The sequence below is a fragment of the Ruditapes philippinarum genome, unplaced genomic scaffold (assembly GCF_026571515.1).
Source record: "Ruditapes philippinarum isolate M1 unplaced genomic scaffold, ASM2657151v2 ctg640_1_1_1_1, whole genome shotgun sequence".
Taxonomy (NCBI): Eukaryota; Metazoa; Mollusca; class Bivalvia; order Venerida; family Veneridae; genus Ruditapes; species Ruditapes philippinarum.
Window position 1 is genome coordinate 228974 of NW_026864289.1, and position 27178 is coordinate 256151.

General features: G+C 32.8%; 2 protein-coding genes across 4 annotated transcripts; both read right to left on the reverse strand.

The window, feature by feature from the left end:
* Positions 1-5640: 5640 nt before the first annotated feature.
* On the reverse strand, positions 5641-27178 carry LOC132725081 (heat shock 70 kDa protein 12A-like). Of its 3 annotated transcripts, none has more exons than XM_060710082.1 (11): positions 26855-27178; positions 24669-24762; positions 23780-23849; positions 21135-21431; positions 19501-19704; positions 13150-13276; positions 12101-12723; positions 9797-10099; positions 9291-9512; positions 8856-9012; positions 5641-7973 (listed from the first exon to the last, which is right to left on the reverse strand). In XM_060710082.1, exons 3-11 carry the CDS (start codon positions 23840-23842, stop codon positions 6916-6918), a joined length of 3054 nt encoding a protein of 1017 aa, XP_060566065.1. In that variant the 5' UTR covers positions 23843-23849; positions 24669-24762; positions 26855-27178; the 3' UTR covers positions 5641-6915. The 3 variants fall into 3 exon arrangements, with proteins under 3 accessions (XP_060566065.1, XP_060566066.1, XP_060566064.1); XM_060710083.1 differs by lacking the exon at positions 26855-27178 and adding an exon at positions 26390-26478; XM_060710081.1 differs by lacking the exon at positions 24669-24762.
* LOC132725075 (uncharacterized) lies at positions 14574-16921 on the reverse strand. The gene is made up of 2 exons (XM_060710067.1): positions 15398-16921; positions 14574-14662 (listed from the first exon to the last, which is right to left on the reverse strand). Exons 1-2 carry the CDS (start codon positions 16329-16331, stop codon positions 14574-14576), a joined length of 1023 nt encoding a protein of 340 aa, XP_060566050.1. The 5' UTR covers positions 16332-16921.

A 27178-nucleotide genomic window follows, 5' to 3' on the forward strand; every position in this document is an offset into this window, starting at 1 on the left:
TCTTGTGCACTGCACTTCCTCTTATTGTGCTTGACCATTGTATGAAGTTGTTTTGAATTCCAACCAGTACGTTTTAAGTTATGCTCCGGACAAGGAAAAGTATCAAAGGGCAGTAACTCTGTATTTTGTCAAAATGGAGTTATGGCTCTTGTGCACTGCACTTCCTTTTAATGTCCTTGACAACTGTATGAAGTTGTACTGAATTCCAAACAGTAGTTTTCAAGTTATGCTCTGGACAAGGAAAAGCAACAAAGGGCAATAACTCTGTAATTACTTTAGATAGAGTTATGGTTCTTGTGCACTGCACTTCCCCTTATTGTGTTTGACAATTGTATGAAGTTGTTTTGAATTCCAACCAGTAGTTTTCAAGTTATGCCACGGACAAGGAAAAGTAACAAAGGGCAATAACTCTGTAATTAGTCAAGATAGAGTTATGTTTCTTACGCACTGCACTTCCTCTCAATGTGCTTGACCATTGTATGTAGTTATATTGAATTCCAACCATTAGTCTTCAAGTTATGCTCCGGACAAGGAAAATGCAACAGACAAAAAAAAAGCATTGGAAAAGCAACAAAGGGCAATAACTCTGTAATTACTTTAGATAGAGTTATGGTTCTTGTGCACTGCACTTCCCCTTATTGTGTTTGACAATTGTATGAAGTTGTTTTGAATTCCAACCAGTAGTTTTCAAGTTATGCCCCGGACAAGGAAAAGTAACAAAGGGCAATAACTCTGTAATTAGTCAAGATAGAGTTATGGTTCTTGTGCACTGCACTTCCTCTCAATGTGCTTGACCATTGTATGTAGTTATATTGAATTCCAACCATTAATTTTCAAGTTATGCTCCGGACAAGGAAAATGCAACGGACGTCTGGACCGACCGACCGACCGCCCGACCGACCGACCGACCGACCACCGGGTGACTCCTATATACCCCCCCCCCCCCAAACTTCGTTTTTGGGGGTATAATTATTACCCGTCCTTAAAAAATTTGGGACGAGTTAGACAAGGACCGAGTTGAATTGGATTTCTTTCACACGATGTTTGCATAACATAAATCACTAATGGGAAATACAATGGAATAAAGTATTTGTTATACAACATTGCAATTATTTTTCAAGGTATAGTGAAATATAAACAGTGAATATCACACAGTCGTATTCAACAGTGAACAAAATTTCGCAATCTTAACCTGGTTACCTTCTCATTATGGCGATTACACCAATACGGGAAAATGGCGTACATGATAAAAAAGTATGTATTCATAGGCATGCAAAGTTCTTACAATATATTTGCACTTTTGAAGCATTTTAAAGCTTATCTGATTTGAAAAAAAAACCCAACAAATTGCAATATTTTGTTAGTTGTTGCGTTTTATGATAGACAGTTCACTTCTGACTAAATAATGTTGGTGCTTTATTTATGCACGTTCTTTGACTCTCTTAGGATAGGATTTAACTCATTACAGGGCTGGGGCAGTACCTCCAGTCGCTTGCAAAAATCATGATCACAAAATAGAAAAATATCATTTTCCGCGATTATTACATTTTTCCTGTATACCATGGCAAAGGTTTGGACCTATTTTGTCCAGCTTAGATAGCTTATAAAGATGTGTTCAAAATGTAATTAAGCGCCCCCAAAAATGAAAATAGAATTTAAGAAAATATCTTTCCACGTTTATGAATAAGTCCAAATATAAATTATGTTGTTTCAACTATAAAGAGTGATAAAACAAACCAATATATTAAAAAAATTGAAAAGTCGACCGAGTTGGAAAAGGGCCGAGCTGACTCGGGTGCCGTGTACGGTTTACGGCCGAGCTGACCCTGAATCGATGTAATGCACTACAATTTACAGTCTATCAAGCGAAATATATCAATAGCTTTACCAGAATGTGACGAAATCTTGATTCTACATACGGAATAGTTTGAAACTAAAATATCAACGTAATACAACGTAATAAAATATAAACAATAAACATCTTTGACTGCATTTTTGTAATCAGCCAAATATAGGTCGTTTTCCTGACGATTTTACTACTGATAAATGCAAGAAAAAGCAACGAAGTTACTTAACAGTTATGTATAAATGAGATTAAGTGTTCGTATAATAAAACTTACAACTCTTTTAAACACCTGGGACTTCCTGATCGATAGCAAATTTTCTCAATCTTTGTCGGAATAACTGGCCAAGACGGCGATTGCGGGAAAATGACAGCACAGGGAAAAAATAGTTCGTATTCATACGCATAAAATTTTTCCTCTGACATTCATACTTTTTTAAGCATTTTAACCTTTGAAGTTATCTAATATGAAAATCGAATTCCATTTTTTCCTGAATTATTGTGTTCTATGATAGTTAGGTAACTTATTACTTAATAAAATTAACAATTAATTTATGCACGTACTTTGACTCCCATGCATCGGGAACCAGAAGATAGAAAAATAAACTGGTTCTCTTAAATTTTTATCGACCGCTGGTGCAGTAATTTTCAAATCCCGTAAAGCAATGATATGTGTAATTTTTTGAAAAGGATTTAAAATTTAGTAATAAAATGACCAATCAATTTTAAAATAGATAAGGTATTATGATTATCTGAATATTATTGCAAAATATTGGAACTATTTTTGCTCAGCGCAGATAGCCTAGATGCGTTTAAAAGGTAGTAATCTGATTGTATCGTAATTACAATGGGGCGCAGTGCTTGCGCCCCAAACAATATTACACTATTAGTGTTATAACACTTTGACGTGTCTTTCTGTTATAGATAAATATAGCGTTGAAGCGCGCTAATGTTAGCATTACACTATAGGCTGGCAATAAAAATGACTCTTTTTAACATTTAACCGTTCTTATTTTATATATGTGATAAAGAAAGAATAATATATTCGTGTAGATTCAATACAATAAATTTATTGAACTCGTTGACTAAAACAATGTTATGCTCGTCAGAGGCTCGCATAATGTGACTTTATTAAACTAAATTCAAAACTTTTAGTATACATCATTGACTCAATAAATATCCTCTATATATTCAATATTCTTTCAGCTGAATTAAAAACACCGGAATCTTGGTATATATAGAAAGCTAGCATTTTAGAATTACCGAGTGCACTTGTGCTTTCCTTGAGCAAAAAATCTTCAATATAAAAGGGTCGGTCTAGTTCGGTGTCGCAGTAATATAGGCTACAATCAGCGAGGATAGATAGGAAGATTGATTCAATAACTAAAAGCCCTTGAAATACATGCATGATAACGTGCATTTTATCTGTTATCTATTATTACAGATGTCAACAGTAGTTCAAACACATTCTTTCATGCTCATGCATATACAATGTTGAATGCAGTATGCTTTATTTACTATTATGTGATACTTTTTGACGGTAAATTTCTAAACTAAACTCTTACTTATTTTAAATATATTATATAGTATCAGAGGTTCATGTAAACTTAAAGTAAATCAAACCAAACGGCACGTTACCTCATTTTAAAATCAATTTGTTGTACAAAAATGTATTTATAGTACAAACTATGTGCAGATAAAGTGCGTTTTATGCCTACAAAGCTCGGAAATACCGATTCCATTACAGGGATCATACCTTCAAGTAAATTTTAAGTGTGACAAAGACTAAGGATATCTTTTAACTTACTTAGTAGGTACATGCATACAAAAAACTTCTATTGGCACCTGAACAATTATAAACTCGTAAAGCAGAGATGTAAATTAAAAAAGTATGGTTAAAAAAGTTTTGACATAACATTTAATATAAAGAAAATTTAAAAAGAGTGTAGAATATTTAACAGGAAGAAGCACCGTTTACATATTTCAAATATTCGAATTATCTTAATTAGAAAATTTGTTTCCGATACTCCTTTAGATTATTTAATAATTTGGACGTGTATTATTTTAAGGAAGATCATTTATATCATTATACTAATAAAAGAATGAATAATGAGAGATCTCCAGATTTCAGTTTGTAATTTTCAAATGACCAATGAAAATCCAAATCATTCAGGTCTTCACTGCAAACTTAACAAGAAATCAAACCGTTCTCAGGTAAAATAACCCTAAGCCTCCTAAGAGCGATCGCTAAAAAAGTCTTGCAAGCAAAACATTTTGAAGCTGACAAGATACGGAGTATTTTAGCGCCTCCGGTCAAGTACGAATATGCTTGACAATCGCCTTTTTTGATTTAAAGAAACTTAGATGAAATACGTAAAAAAATATGGCAGACGACATTGCAGCCCATGGCATTTCCCCCCCGAGTACAAACGGTTACGTATAAAACCTTATTACATGATCTCATTATAGCTTCAAACTCATTTGCCCAAACAGTAGTCAACAGATTTACAAGTAAAATGGTTTCCTGCGGGGAACATTTTTGATGATATAAAGATATTTCATTTAACTATCTTCAACATTGTTTGGGTGGGTGGATAAATAAACGTTTGCATCAGGAATATAGTTGACAATAATCGATCAATATAGAAGAAGGTCTTTGGAAACTGGTGACCGTTAATGACCGGAGAAGGTCGAACATTATTTCTTTTTAAGAAAATGATTAAATAGGCCTACCATTTTATGAATAATTACGAGCAAAAAAAAAAGCAAACACAAGTTTTCGCAGAAAACATCTCTATCTATTATGGCAGATGCCACTACTGCCACTACGAATATTTTAATTTTGTAGATTTTCAGTATAAACAATTTATTAATTGTAACATTTTGAGATACATATTAAAGAAACATTGATAATTTTCAAACACATCATTCAAGTTTTTCCACCTTAAACGGTATTATAATTATAGAAAATTAAATATATCACGTAATGGTTTTTTGTTCTTAATTAGGTGTTATTCTGACTAGAGGATTATCCGTAACGTACCGGCAAACGGTATTTAGCCAGGTTTTCGAAAAGGTCAATTAACCAATCATGTACGGTTTACAGATCACATGCTCCTCCATGTACCGAAAACAGGTTACGTGCTCCTCCATGCCTCAAAAGTTAAACGCGTACCAATACCCTGCGGTCTCCAGACAGCAGGGAATAAAATCTCATTCACTGGGTGTATTATCATATTCACTGAGTGAATTGGATTTTCCCAGTCTGGAAATAGATTGATGCTCATATCTAGTGAACATACACCGAAGAGTGTTTTTTACGCGTGCATATCAAATACAATTGTTGCATTTTGTTCTTTATTTGATATTTCTCGATTAAATTCCATTACGGTACTAAAATAGTTAAAGGTACATAACAAGGCTGAGTATAAACTTGAATTACTTTTGTTTGCTTCCCTTTTCCCGCGCTTCAATGAAAACAGGAAAAAGTTGTGCTTTGTATTTCCTTATAAGGCTTTACTGTATGTGTCTTTTTATTTCAACCTTATGATAAACATGTTATAAAATAATTATTGACCAGTCAATATGTCATCTGCCGATGCATATGACATCATATAAAATGCAGTTCTGTAAGATATCTAATTATAAGACAATATTGCATCTATTTTAACACAATTTATTTTCAGGTCTAACACAAGTCATGAAATAACGCTATTGCAACAAATCATACAAATTATTACAAAATATATACAGTAAAAACTCTGAAAACCGGACCCTGTCAGGATTTGACCAAAAGTCCGGTTTTCAGAGGATTCCGGTTTTCAGAGGTTTTATACATTAATTGATAATTGTATTGTGTGTTTGAATATTGACTTAAAATATTCCAATCATTTTGTAACTACTTTTTAATTCTTTTGTATAGATCATTTTTTCATTTTTTTTCAATAAATGTCCTAAGCTTTTTTATCATTTCACTCAGAAAATTAGAAATTAAAACAAACATTTTCTAAAGTATAACTTTTTAATTGGCTTTTGAAATATGTCATTAATGGAATGAATTATTAATATTTTTGCATAAAATTAATGCCCGAATAAAGATAGCTTTAAGATCAAAATTTTACGAGTGTAGGACAAAATCCCTCCCGGACAAAAGCCCTCCCGTCCAAAAATGACAAGGCGGACAGAAACCCTTCTGTGAAAGTGACAGGGCGGACAAAAGCCCTCCCGTAAAAATGACAGAGCGGACAAAAACCCTCCCGTAAAAATTACTGGGCGGACAGAAGCCATCCCGTGAAAATAACAGGGCGGACAAAAGCCATTATTCATCGTTTGAAAATAATCTTGAACGCTTAATTCAATCGTACACATATCGTCTGTGCCAAATTAGCATAGTAAGGTATTATGGAATTTTAATTGGAATTAATGGAACTGTAATTCTTTTTCGAAACATTTCCAATGTAAAATAGTGAGAAATAAAGAATCTGAAATTGAAAACGTTGCATGTTCGTTTTGATTGAGCCTGTTCATGGACGGTAGTGGAAAATGCAAGTTACCGTCCACGCCCCTAGCACCGGCGCAAGCAGTTTTCAATATTTAACATTAAATAATAAATTTGTAAAGTTGCTAGTATTAGACTGCATTTCAAACTTGTTATTTTCAAAGAAAACCTACACCATCTTACTTATGAACCAACAAATTGTAACGACATGATTTATAGGCATTTTGTTTTCGTGGAAGGCAGTTTTCTATATGATGAAATTGTACCTTAAACATGAGTATGTATGCTTATCAATATTGTTAACAGGACACATAACACAACTGTATGCGCTAAGATGCTTTAACGTTTAATAATGAATCTGAATTTTTTATTGATTAAGTTATTTTATGTCCCGTTTGAACAGATAAGAATGAAGAGCGTTTTCAATGGTTGTTAAAAGCAGTGACAACTCATTCTACACAGTATACTCGCAATCGTATGGTAAACGTGCTATTCTTTAAAATGTGTTTCGACAAATGTCAGTAAAAAACTTTTCTTAATTCAGAAAACAACTATATCATCTTGGGGATATGCCTTATTCAAGAAAGTCAACAGCCACAATTGACTGATTTCCTGTTTTCATATCCTTTGCTTCAACAACTATTTCTGTTCCGCTGAATGTGAAGGCAACTAAAACCTCCCGATCCAATGCCCCATTATGATCTTCTAAGTCAATCTGCAAATTTCCAATCAAAGAACATCCCTCGTCTGTATAAATTGGGTTTGGCCTGTCCGATGCAAACACAGAAAATGACATCTGTTTTTGAGATTTAAATTGAGGACTGTAGGTACGCCAGACTTGTGGTTCCCCAACTTTAACCTTCTGATCAACTTCGGCATGTTTGCTAAACACCTTCTGACATACCGTTCCTTTGTCCGTAATGATACGTTTACTTAGTGGGTGACGTCCTGGTACGAACATGTCAAATGTCTCTATCCCATACGTATATTTTAGAACACGTTCAGTAACGACTTTTGGCAAGTGGCCGAAAATTAGAGCCCCTTTAAGAACGCAGCCCGAAGTTTCATCAGGAACAATAACATCTATTCCATTAAATCCTGATTTCACGGCATTCTGCAAAATTAGAGACTCAGAAAACCCACCAACCATTAAAATTGCCGAAACATTAACATGTCTTTTCGCTATAATATCTTTAATCATGTGTACTGTTTTGTCGACAGAAGTTTTGAACCAAGATCTTGCAAGTTCTGATGAAAAGTTAATTTTGTCCCTGACGATTTCGATGTCATTACTATTTTTTGAATTTTTCAAAACATTGGCAAATTCTTCTTTTGTGACAAGGACATACCTTTGAATAAGTAAGGATGGAATTCTCATTCTTAATTGTGAATCTGAAAAAGGAGAAGAAATCTGTCTTTTCTTGACCTCAAAGTCTCTCCAGATATCAAGCCAGTCGTCTGCGTTATGTCGTTTGAACTGCTCGTAAACATCACTTGAGACTAAAGTTACTAATAACCGCTCGAATTGTTTATCAACGATTGTGCTACCCCATCCACCTCCACTTGATGCATGTATTTCTTTTATATTGTTATCATTATCTACCTCATGTACTGTTATATCAATCGTTCCACCTTAAATTTAATAATATAAATATCGCATAATATGACTCAGACAAAAAGGTACTAAAAATAGGGTAATTTTATAAACAAAGAAAAAGAGAACATTTTTTATGGTATAAAATTATAGATTTTCAAAGACCTTATCTTCATTATTCACTTTACATTCTTCAGAAAAGATATTCTTCTAATATTTTTAGCTTACACATAAAAGTTAAACCGTGCTCATCCTAAGTAAACTACATGTATTTTAATATCAGAAATTTATTAAAAGCGATGAAATTCTTACTAAAGATGTCTATTTTGAATAAAAGAATAAACTATGTATGGGAAGCTGCGTGTCCTACTCAAGTTAAAGTAAAGATGGGCTTTTCTTAAGAAAAACTGCCAGTTTTTTAAATGTCACTATATATTCATTTTATAACCACCTATAGTTGGTAGAATTTAAACATAACATATCTACCTTGTGTCAAAACATTTTTATTTCATATTTGAAAAATACTGTGTAGCAATTATGAATATTTTAAGTATATCGTAACAATTTATGTTCACTTTACACAATATTGATTTTCCTCAACTATTATTTGACAATTTAACTGTTTTGAGATAATTGTACAATAAAATATGTCTTTTCCTATTTAACGAAGCTTTGAGACGCTGTATTTGAAAAATAAGCAATACAAATGATGTTAGCAAATGAATCAATCTGCGTCAATATGAGTCATTGTTCTTTTGAATTAGAAAAGATAAATCAATAATGATGATAATAATAATAATAATATTTTGAAAACGAAGGATAAAATTATTTCAAGGATATAATTAGTTTATGCTGTTCCAACAATGACAACAAGTTAAGTTAACTAACAATTGTGTAACAATATATATTCATTCACATACCCCCTGCATCTAGTACCAGATACTGCGTTCCAGTTGATAACGAGGAAATCGTGACACCCGTGTTAGAAGTGGTAGCTTGTATTGGTAAGTTACGACAAAACATTGAGGCAGCTTCTGGTTCCAAAGCTATTGTTAGTCTTTTTGTCTTGATTCCTGCCTTAATGATAAGTTTGTAATCATTTTATTTAATTTTCCTCGATCAGTTCTTTATGATAAGTTACATTTTATTTAACTTTATTTAATATTATTTTGACTAAATGGCACATAATTACTAATAGGTGAGGTTTCTTTTGCAGCATCGCTAAATTGGCTAAATCATAATACGGCATACATAATGTTATTTGAAGGATGTTGCTTCATTAAATATGATTGATAACAATAAATAAAATAAGCTTGTAATGACCGTTTTAATTTTAAATCTTGATAATTGATTACCATTATGGCAGCTTCCCTCATAAACTGTTTAGATCCATCGGTCCAAATAGCAGGTACTGTTAATACCCAATGAATATCATCCAAGTTGATGTATCCAATATGTTTGTTAGGCAAAAAACCTAACATGTCGTCTTTGAGAAACTTGATGCTCATTGCAAAAACGTCCATAGCACGCAGCGGTCTGTTCATTGCGTCTTCTAGTGTAATGTTTCTATCTAGTTTCTATAAAAAAGCAAACAGCTCACCTGAAACTTATTGTGCGATTAGAGTATTGTATTTGAGCAGAGCAAAAACATTGATATCTCTTAAAACCACAAAAATATAAACGTGCATGTCACTATAGTCAATCTAAGTATTGACCCTGGTATCAAGGTATTTCTAAGTAATTTCCATACATAGTTGATTATTAAATCAAAAATTAAAGTATTTGATTCTTTCTGACAAGACAATTAATATGATTTGCAGACTTACATTTGAAAAATCTTAAGAAAAAATATTTATAATACCTCTCCAAGCTTTATGTTTAGGGACATCTTGAAACGCTTAAAGTAATAGAAATCCTTATGCTTTTCTTTTGCAGCTAATTCTTGATATTTTTCTTCAGCTTCATATCCAAAAGCTTCGACTGTCTTTCCGTCTGGTCCTATTAGAATACACGTGGGGGTCTTTTCTGTTTGGCAAGAGCCTGAGTTCCAATGTTTCGTAACAGCCTTTGTCCGATCTGAGTCGAAGTTTGCACGAAGAGAATAAGCCCAACCAGAGAAAGTAGTACCAAAATCAATTGCAGCTACAATAGCTGAATTATGAGCCTATTAGTAAAGAAAAAATAAATTTATGTATTTTTTCCTTTGTGTTAAACGTTTATCGGACTCAACTGAAGTTTTATACATGTTAGTGTGCAAATGTTTGTCCGAGAGTTATTTACTATTCGATTTTGGTTTTGGACAGATCGCTTGTGGGAAATAGTCAGACCATTCTCTCACTCTTTTTTTCCAGAGTTTTTTTTAAATCGTGAAACTTGAAAAAAATGAGACACATAGATAATGAAAAACATTAAGTGTTCTTTCATTTAAATTAATTGTGAGTATATTTATTTATTGTACATGTATTTGCATTTCCCGCCCACCTGCAGCTAGACTCAGGGAGTGCTTAGGGTTAGTTATTAAAGGCCCGAGCAGCAGTAAATTTTCCGTAACAATTGCTCTCTGACATTGAGCCTAATGCTGGATGTGCATATATACGTCATCCGTTTGCGACATTCCGACTATCGGACACATGTTTTAATCAAGATATTTTCAATATATCGTATTCCATCAACTACACACAGCTCGAATTACTTATCTCTTTCATTTTTTGTTTACATCAATATTGATAAATAATGCTGTCGATAATTCTTACATAAAATCATATCGTTTATCGCCTAAATCTTTATCCATCTAAACACTTACTCATTTTATCCGTTCTGCGTAATAGTGTAGCGGCTGTGTGTCGGCTTCGTCAGTCTAGAGACTCTTGTTCGATTTCTGGAGGAGTCATTTTCTTACATTTTTCTTGTCTTATATTTTTTGTTTGAAGGTATTTTTCAACCAACCGGATATTACTTCCTAATAAATCTATTTTTACACCCATTCGCATCCAACAGGTTAAGTTACAGGCAACACAGTTGTGATAAGAGTGATAAATGAGGAATGGAAGAAGATATACAAATGAGCAAAAAATGTTAAATGTTAAATAATGTAGCAAATTGAATTCAAAGTTTTAAATAGAATTAAATTTACAATACTTGTAAATCTGTTCCGTGACTATTAAAATAAAATACATTCAATTTGGCTTAACCGTTAAAAGTCTAATTTTAAATTGTACAAAATAGTAAATCACAGGTTTATAAAAGAGAATATGAAAATGTTTTTGAAAGTAAAAAATATATTTTGCACATTTGCATATTTGAACTAAAAAAAACAGCATTTTCTTAACTTAAACTCGTCATAATCTGAATTATCTAACCACTACGCTACTCGGATTTACGTGTCCATACCCACTTTTATTCATCTAAATAAAATGCCAAATTTAATAACTGAATTACTTACACAACTCATTATATCATAAAGTACGAATGATTAATGAAAACGTTATCGTGTTCGACTTATATCTCGTACCAGGCATTGTTCGTAAATCTGACGGGTAAAGAACGGCGCTTGCAGCTTTCTTGTTGTCTCTGGAAAAATCCAGTTTCATATGCTTGGATCGGACACATGGAAATGGGGTTCAATTTGCAATAAACGCACACGTCAATCGCCAACGGATAACGCAGACTTAATGTATATAAATTATGTAAACCTGGCTTAAAGCACATCACTTTATCAGAAATAATATGGGCTTTGTAGTTAGTCACTCGCAAAAATATTGGCAATTACTGGTAATTTTTTCTGGAATACCGGTTAGGTGGACTGACAGACGAGATTTGACCTCATATGTTGAAATCGGTTAAAAGAAACAAAAAACAAACTACCAACAAACAAACATTCGTTTTGGGTGCCCCATCCGATATACAGTATGGCATTATTTTTTTTTAAATTCCAAGGTTTTATTTCCTTCAAAGCAATTTCTTTTATTAATTCAAATACCTAATTCGCAGTTTTTTTATTTTTTCAAAAAATAAGGTAAGTCAACTTTCTTTCATTTGCCAGGATCCTCAACATAAACATGTTTATATAGAACATGAAATTTACCAATAATTTTTGCATTTTTCAGTATGCCTATGGAATTTATATGATTTTACCACATGGAATACAATTGTTATTTAAACCTACCATATCAATCTTTTCAATCTGACCAAAACCAAGACCAATTATAACTGCTCCTTTTAAAGCCGCTTCGATGTCATCTCCATAAAATACGACATCCTTGTTGAACAAAGTCTTGTTTACTCCATTCTTCAACATTGGTAGTTTCGCGAACTCTCCAAAGACAACGACTGTATCAACATCAGCTGAAGTCAACATGGCTTGGTTTATATCATATATGACCCGTTGTACGGATGGATCAATAGTAGTCTGCATTAGTTCAGTGGTAACACATACTTTATCAGATGAAACCGAAATGCCTTTAAAGGTTTCTGATTTTTGTGTTGATGAAAATTTTTTTGAGCGCAGATCTTTCTTTAAGTCTTGCAAGAGAGGTGATGGGAATTTCATCCTGACAATAGATGTTGTTAATGGATAAAACAAGAATGCTTTCTGTAGGAATTTATTTTTTAACTGCAGCCATTCTCGTTTTGATTCTGACTTAAATTTCATACATCTGTCCTGTCCAAATAACTTCTTGAATGCTTTCTTTAACACTTTGCCTCCCCCTTCTTTTATTTCAACAGCGGTACTTTCTTTTACTATCCCAAGATCTGTAGACTCATGTACAACAAAGGTTGTAAAATAGCCTATAAATATGCAATGAACAACCTATGTAAAAATCAAAGAACATCTGCATTATAAATATTATCAAATTATTGGTATATTCCTTTAAAAGGTGCAAAAAATGCCAAAAAAAAAGAGAAATATTTTAATGTCGACTTTTTAAAAATGAAATCATATGATAGAATTTAGTCCACAACTTTTAAAAGTTTACAGGATAATATATTAAAGACAGTTGGTGCTGCAAAAATCCAAACACAGGGAGAATAACATTTTATATTTTCATTTCGTACTTAACCTATCTTAATTTCTCATCTAAAAACACTAAAGTGTGTTTGCAAATGCAAATGCTTTATCAAAACTTAACTAAAAAGCCATCAGCAGTAAAAACCATAAAAAATATTTATATTGTATATTTGAATTTATTTGAATTTTTTTCATGAATAACCTACTTCCAGCATTGACAATCATGAATTTCTTTCCAATGATAGACTTCTGGTTATGTGTTTCTTTCTGGTGAAACAAAGATACCGCGTCTATCTCAGTTACCACAGCTAGCTGTTTCACATTTATTTCAGCCTATAAAAAACATTATAGTTATGCTTAAATAATGTAAATGATTCCTGCCATAAAATAAATGAGCCGTTCTCCAGAAAAACCTGCAATTATGACCAAAATATCGAATTTGAGGTTTTGAGCAATTATTCAAGTATCATCATTTTCCTGTAGAATGCAAAAGAAATTTTGAAATTATCTCAAAAGTTACCCGAGATACAGCCTTTCGCGATAAGGCACTGTCATGTACATAATCATGTAGAAATAAATCTTATAATATACCTCATATGAAATTTTATAAGCAATTGAAAACAAGTACAACTAGGTATACATGTAGTTTGTAATGTATTCATTATACTTGTAACAGAAACCATTAGATAATAACATAAAAAATCATTATAACAGGAGTCGGATAATGTTTTTTCTATCCGTTACCATGGTAACATGAGTGTTCTAATTAAAACTTGTCTAAGGCTCTCCTGGACATGTTTCATCTTGAAATATAGGTCGCACATAGGGCCGAACTGTGCTGTAAAGATATCTGCGTCGGGCAGCAGACATTCCACCTGGTTGGAGTACTTGTGGCAAGTGTCCCCGTTCAAACTGAAAGTTGTTTGATTTCATGATGGAGAATGTCTCCTCGGCTTTTTCGCAGCTCTCTTTAACAACCACCATTCCAGGATGATCTCGGCTCATACGAAAATATTGATACTTTCTGAAAGGGGTAAAATATACATGTTAATGTCATTATGAAAATTTGTATTATAATGATAACTATAGAAGCACTTTAAGGATTAAATTTGTTCAATCAAGATGATAAAATGTTATACTTAACATGTATAGTCAAACATATGTTAGATACTACCTCTGAATAGGAACCACATGACCACATGTTTTGTTTCAAATTATCACATTCAAAGTGCAGTGTGTTTAACCTGTAAATAAAGACCACCCGTCAATAAAGACCACAGACCATACCCGATTGATCTTTATATATAAGTTTGACTGTAATGTATGCACTTCATAGTTATGTTCAAGTACATTTTACAATATCTCTTTACTTAAGCTGACAAAAACGCAAAACTGTACTTTTTACTCTTAAATTACCTGATGCCTTGGAGCGGTTTGAAGTACGTTTTCAGAAATCCTTTCCAGTCTCGCCATGTCCATGTAGGGTAACGGATACACTGGCTTGTAGATGATGATTGATTTACAACTTCCGTAAGTTGGCCAAGAGCATCCGTGTCTGTCCTTCGGTAAAGTTGTTTTATGCGGGCAAAGCCAGCATCAACATGGCAGCGAGCGTGACCAGGTATCTGCATCATATACTCAATCTTCTCCTGACGTCCAGACGTCCAGACAGAACACGCCACATTAAATATCCCAGCATATAGTAGTTTTTATTCTGTCCTGAAATAGAAATAAATACAGTAAAAAAATTAAAATAGTTGCTGTACTATGTTGAGTTTAATTAGATGTGGTAATTAAATCTTGCAAATTCACATTAAAAATCATCAATATTTGTTATTATTATGATAATATTATGAATATCATTGTGTGAAAACGTGTGATAAGGTTGCCGACTTTTATTATTATTAACCCTGCGCCATCTGCAGGAAAAGTTTAACAGCCTTTAAAAACATATTTTTGAATCAGATGATAGGCCATTTCATCAGGTTCCAAGACGCTTGTCACTGACAATGCTTCTTACAACTTTGAAGCAAAGTGGATTAAAGCAGACGACATTTTCAGCAGACAACAATTTTTTCATGTTGAAGATTTATGTTTCAGAATATTTTATGCTAATTGAATTTAAGAACAAGGTTTGTGATATAATATCGGTTGACTTGTATTTCTTTGATAACTGACTATGAACAGTATTGTTCATATAATTAACAGTATGTGTACGAACCGATAGAAAGTGCTATTAAAAGTTATTCATATAATCACCAAAGTACATTTAAGTATTGAACTAATTTGTAGCAAAACAGTGTTGTTTTTTTTTTACAATTTATGCACACGTGCATGCATGCACGTTCAACGTATAACGCAATGAGTGATGAATTATTACAAAACGCCATTTTGCTATAAATAATTAAGTAAATAATTTCAATAAATTTATAAGGCACTTTATGACGAACATACCTGGGCAATTATCGGCATGTAGTGAAATTGTTGGTCCCTCCGCATGGTCCCTTTCTATCACCCAGTCCACCATACTGATAACAGCGTTAGGTCCGTGAGTTTGAGTACCATCAGGGCCAATAGTCTCATTCTCGTCTACAAGGAAGTTGTATTGTGTTGATGTTCCGTCATTGCGTACACCAAACAATTGCACTTTGCGCAATGTCATAAAATAAGTTGGCCCCATCTGTCTTGAATGGTGTGGTAGCGATAAATTCTGGCTGAAATCAAAGGTGAAATGACAATGTCGCCTGTCCCCTGTCTCAAACAGATCTTTAGCATTTGCAATGCATTTGTTGTAGACTTCTCTTTCTTTTTGTGCATTGACAATGTGCTCTCTAAGATTTGCGGTGCCCTGCAATTTTTCATCCTCGGTTCTGGAATCCATCACAACTTTCCTTAATTTTTCACAAGTTGCACAAACGTCGTCGCGTGGAGATGCAATTTTGATGTGTGGTAAACATTGCTTCCAGATGTTGCAGAAAGTTTTATAATGAACAGCCCTTTTTGTTGGTACAGATTCAGGGCATGATGTTTCGTATTTCTTGTGAATATCAAGTTTTGTAGTAGCACTTGGTAAGTAAACTGGTGGTATGTTGTCTGATCCACGTGGTGCAGCCGGTTGTGGTATACCTATGTCTTCAGCAGTTTGGGAAACATATGTCACCGCATGTTTAATATCTTCAAACTTTAAAGATTTGACAGGTTTTTTCCCTTTGTTGCCGTGAATTCTTTGAACCACACCATGCTGATCAACATGTGTTAGGATATTTTGAAGAGCGCTCCGCTTGATATCAAAGACCAACATAAACACAGTCCTACACACTGGTTTCCCCACTAATGAAAAGTCATGGTGACCTTTCTGACGTTTCTTCCCGCGCTTTGTCCAATTCATTCTGAGGGCTGTTTACTACAGTTGCCATTATATACAGTTCTTTATCTTGCTTTTCCATTTCCCTAATATTCAATATGTGATCAAAAATGTCAGAAATAGTAAACTGTTTAATGCAGTTTTTCTTGCACCCACAACCATTCTTATGATAAAGGGTAATTCTGTTCACGTCTTCGTCATTTTGGGGCAGCTCACAATCAACTTCTGCTTCACCCTCGCTGTCACTAGTAACAGAAGCCCCTGTTATGTCATCTGGAAGCGTGTCTATGTAGTCTTGGACCCGCTGATCAACATCTAACTCGGGATCATCTTCGTCCGAGTCTAAACACAGGGTAGATACATCAACCTCCTCCTGCGATCCCCAGGGTGTCGAAACAGGCGTCACACCAAAATGCTCGGAAAGCAAACTCTCCAAATCCTGTAAGATAAATAAATCCGGTGAGTACTGACAATTATGACAAAACATACAGCTTCTGCGCTAATTAATGGGCTAATATAAAATAAAAATATTTCAGTCACTGCAGAATACAAATTTTCCTTTAATATACAAATGCTTAACCACAAAAAATCATACACAGACTGCATTTTATTTCTGAAACAATTAAAGGTTAATTTGCTTGATAAAAAATTTAATTTTACACAGAATTTAATTTTACACAGAATTCTACATAGCAGTTTATAAAATATGATTTTCTTTTTAACTAAAAAAAAAAAAAAAGAAAAGAAAAAAAAAGTTCGCGCGTCAGGATCGAACCAGCAAAACACTGACTACGAGTTATTGACACTAACCCCTCGGCCATCACAGCATTCGTGTTCAGTACTGTATAAATTAAGTGATTTAACCTTAATCGCTCAGATTTAGATCAATAGCATACCCATTCCGAACCAAAACCAACTAAATTTTCTGAAGTTTTAATAAAACTTATCTTCGTTGAAATATATTGACATTATTAAAAAAAATAATAGAGATCTAGATCTACTGAGTCCTTAATAATTTTTGAAATATTGATTCGATGTCATTCTGGTAGTGGTGGGGTACACAGAAATGTCTTCCAAATTTAGCGAATACATTAATTTTATCTGAAAAACAATCTTAACGAGTATGTCAAGAAATATATGAGAGCGAAATCAACCGACTCTTTGCATGTTTATTACTGTGTTGCTCGGTATAAGTTACAACAATCACGCTATATTATTTTGTTTACGCGCCATATTTTCCTGATTCACTCTTGCGTAAATTACATTTATATGGGAACAATTGAACAATTAATGTGCGGCATACCTAGTTCAGAGTTGATAAAATATATAAATACAACATACCTCTATATCGTTATCCATTTTAATATCCAGAAAATGTCAAAAGTTATCATGTAAACACTGATACATAAAGGTCACTGAACTCACATGTGCTTTCAAGTATGACGTCATATTTATCGGGAAATTCCCAACGTCATAATCGATGTCATTTTGGCAGGTTTTCCTGGAGAACGGCTCAAATGTAAATCATTGAGAAATGTGGATCACAATGAAATTAACTTTTATTTGAAATATTTTATTTTCCAGATTTGTTTTGAAAATATGTTCGATATTTGCCCGACGAAGTGCAATTGTTGTAGCCTCTTTAAGGTTTTGATTCACTGTAACCTAGCACTCACGAGACAAAACATATAACTTCAACGGTAAGTATATATAACCTTCTAAGTATCTATTGTAACAATATACAGCTTTGAAATTATATAAACAGTTTTTATGAACAAGTCTACTATATATCGGTTCATATATTATTTTGTGTGTGCAAAATTGCATTTATGTATAGGAAAATTCTAATTTAATGCAAATAAAAGAAAGAAAAAAAGACAGAAGTTACTTTTAAAAAGATACTTGGTCAAAATAAAAACAAACTTGCTAGCTTGCATAATTATGTTATTTTCATTTTTTTTATACATAAAGAAATGATTGCAATTCTTGCATAATAATTTCTTGTAGCTAAGAAAACAACATTTTGTAAACAGAGAGAAATACTAAAAATCTAATTAAATCGTACGTAACCTTTCTTATGTAAAAATACTTTTGTAACAATTGTCAGAATAGTCAATGGTAAGAATTAACGATGGATAAATCACAATCACTCTTTCTGCAGATTTTTATACTTCACAACAGCAGCTGTCAAGCGCTGTGTGACATTTGTAAAAAGTTTCCCCTTTGTTCACTTCAGTGTTCTTATAATTTCTGGTCCTTCGGAATTATTGATTTCAGCACGTCTTAGAGACGAAAATTAAGTACCGCTCAAGCCGGTGCTAGGGGTCATAAGGGATGTTGCACCTTTTCATTATCGCTCATGTACATACTCAATCAAACTGGGTCTGCAATTCTCATGCAATTTTATTGTGATTATTGCTTTCGGGGTATCACTCTTTCTCTTGATTTAATTAATCTTGGAAAATGGAACATAAACATCTACGCGATAGGCAATTACATAGATAGATGCTTGATTGATTAGTATACAAATATACATGTATATGAGAATTATAAAAATTATATCAATTGAACACACCAATCATTGGACACTTATTGAACATCATAAAGAGACAGTACATGATAAATTCTGATTTTCTTGTGTATTGAATTTAGAACTGTCCTTGATATTTATCATAACTGCAAAATCTATCCTGTACATTTTAATTTCAAAAACTATACTTAGAATTTTATTTTAGAAATGGCAAGAACTATAATTTACATTTTATCTTAGAATGGCAGGATTTCGGTTTGTTGTATCGAAATGACCAATGCAATTCTTATATTTATGTCTTCCCTATAAATTTAACAAGAAGTCAAACTGAGTTTAGGCAGTCTTCGGACGAAAAATAGCCAAAACTGTAAGTAAATATTGTTATTTTAGTTATGTGTATTCTATTTTGACGTGTGACAGATATTGACTGGCTTGATCAAACTTTTGTCTAGACTCGCTTAATCCTACGTTTGGCAATTGACAAGTCTTGTTTTATCCTATCTATAAATATACACTTGTCTATAAAGATATTTCTTTAATTAATTATGAGAGAGAAAGAAATACCATGTAGAGACAGATTTCAGTTTTCATTAAAAAGATATAAATGTTTTATTTAGTCTTTTAATGCTTGATACAAAAGACAGTTTAATTAAAAAGACACACCTCAAGAGCAGCTGTCCTTATAAAATCGATTGCCCCAATTTCTTGAAATTTTTCTGGTACGATAATTACGTAGTATTTGTCCTCTTCCAAATATTGCTCACAATGTCTTTGAATTTCAGTTTTAAAGAATTTTATAACAAGTGTGAATACTGTTAAGGCCGGGAGTGTTTTTCCATTTTCATCTATCAGATGAACGTCGTTGGTCTGGGAAAACAAAATAATATACGAACATATGAATAGAAAGAACGATTATACTTGTAATTTATAAACATTCATTCATAATATACCACATAGTGAGACAAATAAAGTCATTGTCAGGAATAAGTTTCAGTTTAAATGATGCTAAAATTGACTGGTATCTGCACGATTCCTATCGTTTCAAATATTGCATTTGAATATGCTTGATCAATCAATTGATCTATATTATGCCTTAAATTAGATTGAATTATTTCAGTTCGGTTGGGTATCAAGCAATGATCTTAATTGCAAACAATAGCTTCCCTCCTTTAAAATTGAGGTTCAAGGAAACAATTGCTTGCCCATGATAAGGTTAACACGTTTACGCCGCTCGGTAACAAACTAACAATAAGGATAGAATAATGCTTAACTCTATCTTTGACATTCAAGTTCATACTAGAGTTATCTATTCAATACGGAAGACGGACAAAACCCCACCAGTTAAAACCCCACCACTCAAAATTTTATAGAGTGGACAAAACCCCACCACTAAATTTTATAGAGTGGACAAAACCCCACCACTAAATTTTACAGAGTGGACAAAACCCCACCACTTACCAATTATTGGGCAAGATTTGATGAATTAAAATATAATATAATATACAGTACACATTTTCACATTTTATTTTTTAATTTCAATATAACATTTGTGTAATAGAATCTACTGGTATAAGAGATTATACAAATAATTTACAAACTGTTAAATCAACATCAAAGAGTAGTCATTTATTTGAGACTGTGCCACATTTATGACCTTGAATTATCCATTATTTTAAGTTTCTTCAAATTCATGTCTTCAATTTATTTATATAAAAAATAAACTACTTACTATTAATCAAGAATGTAGCACATTTTCATCAATTAATGATTAGAAAATAGCACATTTTTATAGCACATTTCTAATTTATTCAGTTCAGACAATTTTCCTTCATTGTACTTCATTGTACTTAGTTTAAGTGGATACTGTGGCTGATAGCCTGAAGAAACTCGGGTACAGGTCTTCTCCTTATTGATGAGTTGTTCACACATTCTTTTGAGTTTCATCTGCTGCACAATTGTTTGTTTTTTAACATGTTTACAAGAAAGTTTTGTCCACTCTATAAAACTGAAGTGGTGGGGTTTTGTCCACTCTATAAAATTAAGTGGTGGGGTTTTGTCCACTCTATAAAATTTAGTGGTGGGGTTTTGTCCACTCTATAAAATTTTGAGTGGTGGGGTTTTAACTGGTGGGGTTTTGTCCTACATTCATTGAATACACGGATAAGACGAAACTTAGTACTTCAAAATATCGAAAATTCTATAACAAAAACTGGCAATCGCATGTGTATTGCAATTGCTCTTATAAACTAGAATGGAAATTTGGTAATTGCATATGAAGATATACAACAAAACCTTACCTCTTTAAATGATTTTACCAACTTTATCGAAATGTTTTTGAAAATATAATACTGCACGTGTTCGTTTTCTAGTTCAAGGTCATCATAAAAACTTTCAGCGTCATATCCATAACCATGTAAGGTTTTGCCATCCGGTGTAATGATAACAGTACTAGGCGCTGATATTGTTAGAAGATTATCACATTTTGACCACTGCTTGCATTTTATTCTTATCCGGCCTTCATTGTAATCGTCTCTCGTGCAGAATGCCAATCGTGATGTCTCCATATTGAATTCTATTGCCACTGCAATTAATGGCTGAAAATAACAAACGCACACTTCATATCATATTGGGCAATAAAGCTTGAACTGTTAATTGTTAAAGAACTATAATAGGATATTTTGTCAAAATAAAACAAAAAGCACGTCTGAGCGAGTGGGTGTTATCTTTAAGAATTGCTTCTTCACCTTTTTAAATGGCCTCGTATGCATATTATAATACGGTATGTATCATTTATTGCACAAACTATGCTGCACATAATTTATTACGTTTTAAGCTAGATGAAAAGCTTTCATTAGTAAATGACGCCATAAAGAATTCTTTTGTGAATGAATTATAATGTTTTTTAATACTACATGGTAATTGTTTAGTTGGATAAAAATACTATGTAGAGAAGTCAATTTATTTATGTCGACATAATGTGTTATTTCGAAGCATGTTGACATACTATAAATTGTTTCTCTCTCTCTCTCTCTCTCTCTCTCTCTCTCTCTCTCTCTCTGTCTCTCTCTCTCACCCGCTCCCTCTCTCTCTCTCTCTCTCTCACTCTCTCTCATAGTAGATTAATCATCCGCGATATATTGTTTTGATGCATACCTTGTTTGAAAATAAACCCTCGACAAGTCGCAGCCTATGATTATTCCCCTTGACTTTTTAGCTCACCTGAGCTAGCTCAGGGTGAGCTTTACGGATCGTTGAATGTCCGTCGTCCGTCGTCTTTCGTCCGTCCACACTTGTTCGTTATCACTCTAGCGGTCACATTTTGCCTCAATCATCATCAAACTTTGTCAGAATGCTTATCTAGGTAATAGCTCGGATGAGTTCGAACATGGGTTATCTTTGATAAAAGATAGGTCACAGGACCTAAAAATAGAGAAACCTTGTCAACACTCTAGCGGTCACATTTTTGCCTCAATCATCATTTAACTTTGTCAGGATGCTTGTCTAGGTAATAGCTCAAATGTGTTCGAACATGGGTTAGCTCAAATAAAGAAGTAGATCACAGGAGCTTAAAATAGAGAAACCTTGTTAACACTCTAGCGGTCACATTTCTGCCTCAATCAAACTTTGTCAGGTTGCTTGTCTAGGTCATAGCTAAAATGAGTTCGAACATGGTTTATCTGAAATGAAAAACTAGGTCACAGGAGCTAAAAATAGAAAAACCTTATTAACACTCTCGTGGTCACATTTTTGACTCAATTATCATCAAACTTGGTCAGGATGCTTGTCAAGGTAATTGCTCGGATGAGTTTGTACATTCGTCATCTCGGACAGGAGTTAAAAATAGAAAAATCTTGTTAACACTCTAGTGGCTACTGTTTTTATCCAAATATCCTGGAAATTGTTCTGAAAGTTTGTTTTGATAATTTCTAGGTTATGTTCGAATATGAGTCATCTCAGATGAAAAACTAGGTCACACAGCCCAAATATGGAAAAAACCTTGTTAACACTCTAATGTTATTATGATCAAACTTGGTCAGGATGCTCGTCGAGGTAATAGCTCGAATGTGTTCGAACATGGGTCATCTCGGATGAAAAACTAGGTCACAGGATCTAAATATAGAAAACTCTTGTTAAAACTAGTAAATATTGTTTTGATCCAAGTATCCTGGAAATTGGTTTGAACATTTGTTATGATGATTTCTAGGTCAAGTTTGAATATGGGTCACATGGGGTCAAAAACTAGGTCACAATGCTAAAATATGGATAATCCTTGTTAACACTCTAATGGTCACATTTTTGACTCACCTGTCATGAAACCTGGTCAGAATACTTGTCAATGTAATTGTTCGGATGAGTTCGATGGGTCAGGTGAGCGATCTAGGGCCATCATGGCCCTCTTGTTGTAGAATTTCTGCAACAATGTATAAATTGTCGCGGCTTTCTTTCTCGAATTATTATAGACAAATGAGGGATAAAATATAAAGTCAAACAATGGACACAACCGGCCATTGGAGTCAAATATTTCTTGCTGTTTATAAAATATCGAAGTTTTTTCCGCGTAATTATCTACGATTTCGGCAAAAACTCGCGGGTTGGTTTGTTGACTTTTTATGATAGAACGATATAATGTCTCATAGGTTGGAAATGACCTCAACGGGCAACCAAAGTATTCCTGCTTTTTTATCTTGAGCTGTAAGCAGTGTTTACTCGCTAGAGTTTGTCTTAATGGGGAAAACATTTTCAGCCGCTTGTTTCAAATACTGATCCAGGTACAGTTTCGTTTAGAGCTCATCAGTATTTTGGAAAACCTTATTTTGAATTTAGTTGGCATATTTACATTATTAGTAAAGAGAGGACAGATTATATTCACAAACAATTCTTTATGTTTTTAATATTGTATTGATTTTTTGTAAAAAAAGATGCAAACATATACTACAGCTACCTGTGTTAAGCGTGGCGGTCCACCCTGTTTTGTATGTTGTTCAAATTGCTTCCCTTTCTCCATTTTCAATCTTAAATACAAAAAGATGAATCGTCTGATGTTGATACAAACAATCCAATTATATCAATACATGTCGATATTGCAAATAACCCTAAAGAAAATAGAATTATATATTACGTTATTTTTTAAACATGTTATATTGTTTTTGACATGGTGAAAATGGAAATGTATTTCCGAGATTCGTGAACTGTTTTATGTAGAACTTGGATAATTTTATTCAAATTTTCAGATCATGACATCACCTTGTTTTATCCAGAATTATCATTTTCATTGTGACAAATTGACCCAAAAATGTAAAAAAGGGTTGCAACATCTATTTTCAAAATAATTCTAATAATTTCATATCTTATATTTTCTCGCTCTGTTTACCTCCACGGTAAAGATTTAATGTTTTTATAACTTTAGTTGAGTTTAAGAATGTCTCCGCTATTTAACATATACAAGATTTGTATATAAACAGAATAAATTCCGGAATAAAATATCATTTTCTATTTTAGAGTTTTAACTGTCCGGCAAAGATTTTGTGATTGCCCAATTTGATCTTTAAAAAACTTAATTTAGATATATACTTATATAGCTTTATACACTTTATATGTTACGTGTGTTATTAAAAGCCGTTTGGTATTTTTAATTACATAATATACAGGATGTTGTTTGTAAATGCCATTCTGCTGCAAATGTAATCTATTAGAACAAAGATCAAGGAGGAAACGCGCCATTCACAGAACACAACACAATCACGATATAGCAATACCTGGACACCGATAAAGAGTTCAGACGTGCACCGAACAAAAACTGTAGAGGCATTTAAGATTTCAATTTCTCTTACCGTTGCTTCTTGTTGATATGAAATAATGAATCAACTAACTATATACTTCAGATTCTTGATGCTCAGTTACATGGTTGACAGGTGTGTCAGTTATCTGAAATATAAATTGTACAAGATAAACAATATGAATAACAAGGGATCAAATAAAGCTGATAACAAAAATGTATATTATTTGCAGATACGTTACCAGCAAATGCTTAAGTGCTATCTGATGTTTTTTTCTATTTTACATTTCATCTTTGTCATGTTTAATTGCTGAGGTGGTGTCAGGGACATGGAGGGTAACTTGCACTTGCCAATACCGTAGCTGAGCCTGCAATATTTTGTAATTGTGCCGTTGTCAGAGTTATTTAACTAAGGATTTCATATTGTATCCAATTTCGGAAATTGGAGTTTTACAGATAGTTATAATTAATTTAGAATTATGCAATGTAGGTACAGTAAATTCAGTCTTTTTCTTTAGACTGTTTTATACCGCCTATATAATGCGATATATATACAATATGCAATACTCTATTAATTAGCCACGAAAAGCTTAAAATGGAGCCAACATGGCAAATTAAGATCTGCTGGCTACGAATTATTATCGACGGCAGTGGTAAATTTAAGCTATCACACGCGCCCTCCTTAAACCGACTTAAACATTATGCAGCATTAATCACAACACATAATCTATATTTATTTCAATATACAACATATCTTATAACAGTAAATTGATCTCTTATTATGACTTTGTACAAGTCATTCTGATCGCTGAATGAATTATAAGTTCTCATATTATCTAAAAACTTAAACTTAAACGAAACATAAATTGTAGTATAAAAGTAATATAATTCACAAACAAAAGAATACAACCTGAAAACTACATGCCCGATTTAAGCTTTTATATTTGATTGTTAAAAATTGTACTATCAATAGTTTACTTGTTTGATATGATTGATATTGTTTCAAATTGCAATAAACCAATTTAAATATGACAATCAATTGAGACAATATAGCGGCAATTTATTAGAGTAGTGTTGACATTCAGCACATAAAGATGTAATACTATATGGCTGTGAATAAACAATTGTCTGCAATATAACCCTCGTATAACGGCTGTGGTTATGTAAACTTACAATTATTAATACAGAGACATATAACCTGTCAGAGATCTTTATAACTTCTAATATATAAAGTTATACATTTATATAAACCAACCCCCTAAATATGAATACATAGATTGAATATTTTTGTTGCTGATTCCATTACCATGTGCGTTTGCTTTTGGTGCCAATCTACTTTTCATCATAATATTATCTATATCCATCTTTAAGTAAAATGATTTAATAAATAAAGTTGGTCCTTTCCTAAAACAGAACTGCCAGTGTCATCTAATGACACGATGCATTCATATTGTGGCATTTTTTAGTGTGTAGACTTCAAAACATAGCATATCTACTTTGTGTGAAGTCGATATGTGTGGATTTTATATTTATAAAGAGACAGTGAAGCAATTTGCAATATTTTCAAAATTCAAATTTGAGCATAATATATCTTGAAAGTATTGTTAATCACTAATATATGTTTATCATTAATACATTAATTTATCAAAAACATAACGAATAAATATATTATAAAATATACAGTAAAACCCTCAATTAAGACCACCATCGGAACTAAAATAAAGTGTTCTTAATTGCGGGATGGTCTTATTTGTGGGTATTCTTATCATTACTTACACACTTTATGACCAAGGTCTTTTTTAGTTCCTGGGCGGTCTTTAGTTGGGATTCTACTGTACTTCAAAAGCTTGTTACTGAATAAGGCAGACACAAAATGACTATAAGATCTACAAATTAGATGGAATGGAAGAGAATAAGAAATAATTGTCCCTATCTAAACAATTAAATATGAAGTTATGCACGTAGCATTACTAAATGTCTGGATAAATAAATCAAATATATCGTGTTTTATTTTTTTCTCTTTAAATGATCATGAAATACCTGAAAAATCATTGATAATAATGACTTTTTTTGGCAATTTTATGCTAGTGTTTACTTATACTTCACTGACAAGCGAATTTGTTTTTCGATTCCAACGTTAACAAACCTTATATATAAAGTTGTATATGAATTCCTTAAACATTGCAATGTTTCGTGTAAGTCTAAAATTTGTAAATGTGTTTATTTTATATATCTTCTTACCTTGTCAAGCAAACAATCTATTATATCTTAATCAACCGGTGCCAATAAATCCAAATCAGTTCAGGAACCCGGACATATTCCAAAACAGCCCGAAACGATTACGCACCGTGTTTTACATTCTTATTCCGTATTACAATGTACCCATGTAACAAATACTGTTCACGTTTAACACGACCCATTTATAGATATATTTTTAAATATGTTGACTGAATTAACACACGTCGTTTTAAGCAACACCTTGTATTTCAAATAATCATTACATACTAGATATTATTGTTAAATCACTACACCAGTTTGGTTTGACACTTATATCTAAACCGCCAA

What these genes read in the sequence shown, in the direction of transcription:
- LOC132725075 (XM_060710067.1), bottom strand. Translation starts at nt 16,331, where the DNA reads ATGAATTGGACAAAGCGCGGGAAGAAACGTCAGAAAGGTCACCATGAC. An exon ending in ACATGCCGATAATTGCCCAG is followed by an intron (nt 14,663 to 15,397) that starts GTATGTTCGTCA and finishes TTTCTATTTCAG; the next exon opens with GACAGAATAAAAACTACTAT.
- LOC132725081 (XM_060710081.1), bottom strand. Translation starts at nt 23,842, where the DNA reads ATGGAGAAAGGGAAGCAATTTGAACAACATACAAAACAGGGTGGACCG. An exon ending in TAAGGACAGCTGCTCTTGAG is followed by an intron (nt 13,277 to 19,500) that starts GTGTGTCTTTTT and finishes TGTTTTTTATAG; the next exon opens with GCTGAAATAAATGTGAAACA. An exon ending in TCTGGTACTAGATGCAGGGG is followed by an intron (nt 7,974 to 8,855) that starts GTATGTGAATGA and finishes ATTAAATTTAAG; the next exon opens with GTGGAACGATTGATATAACA.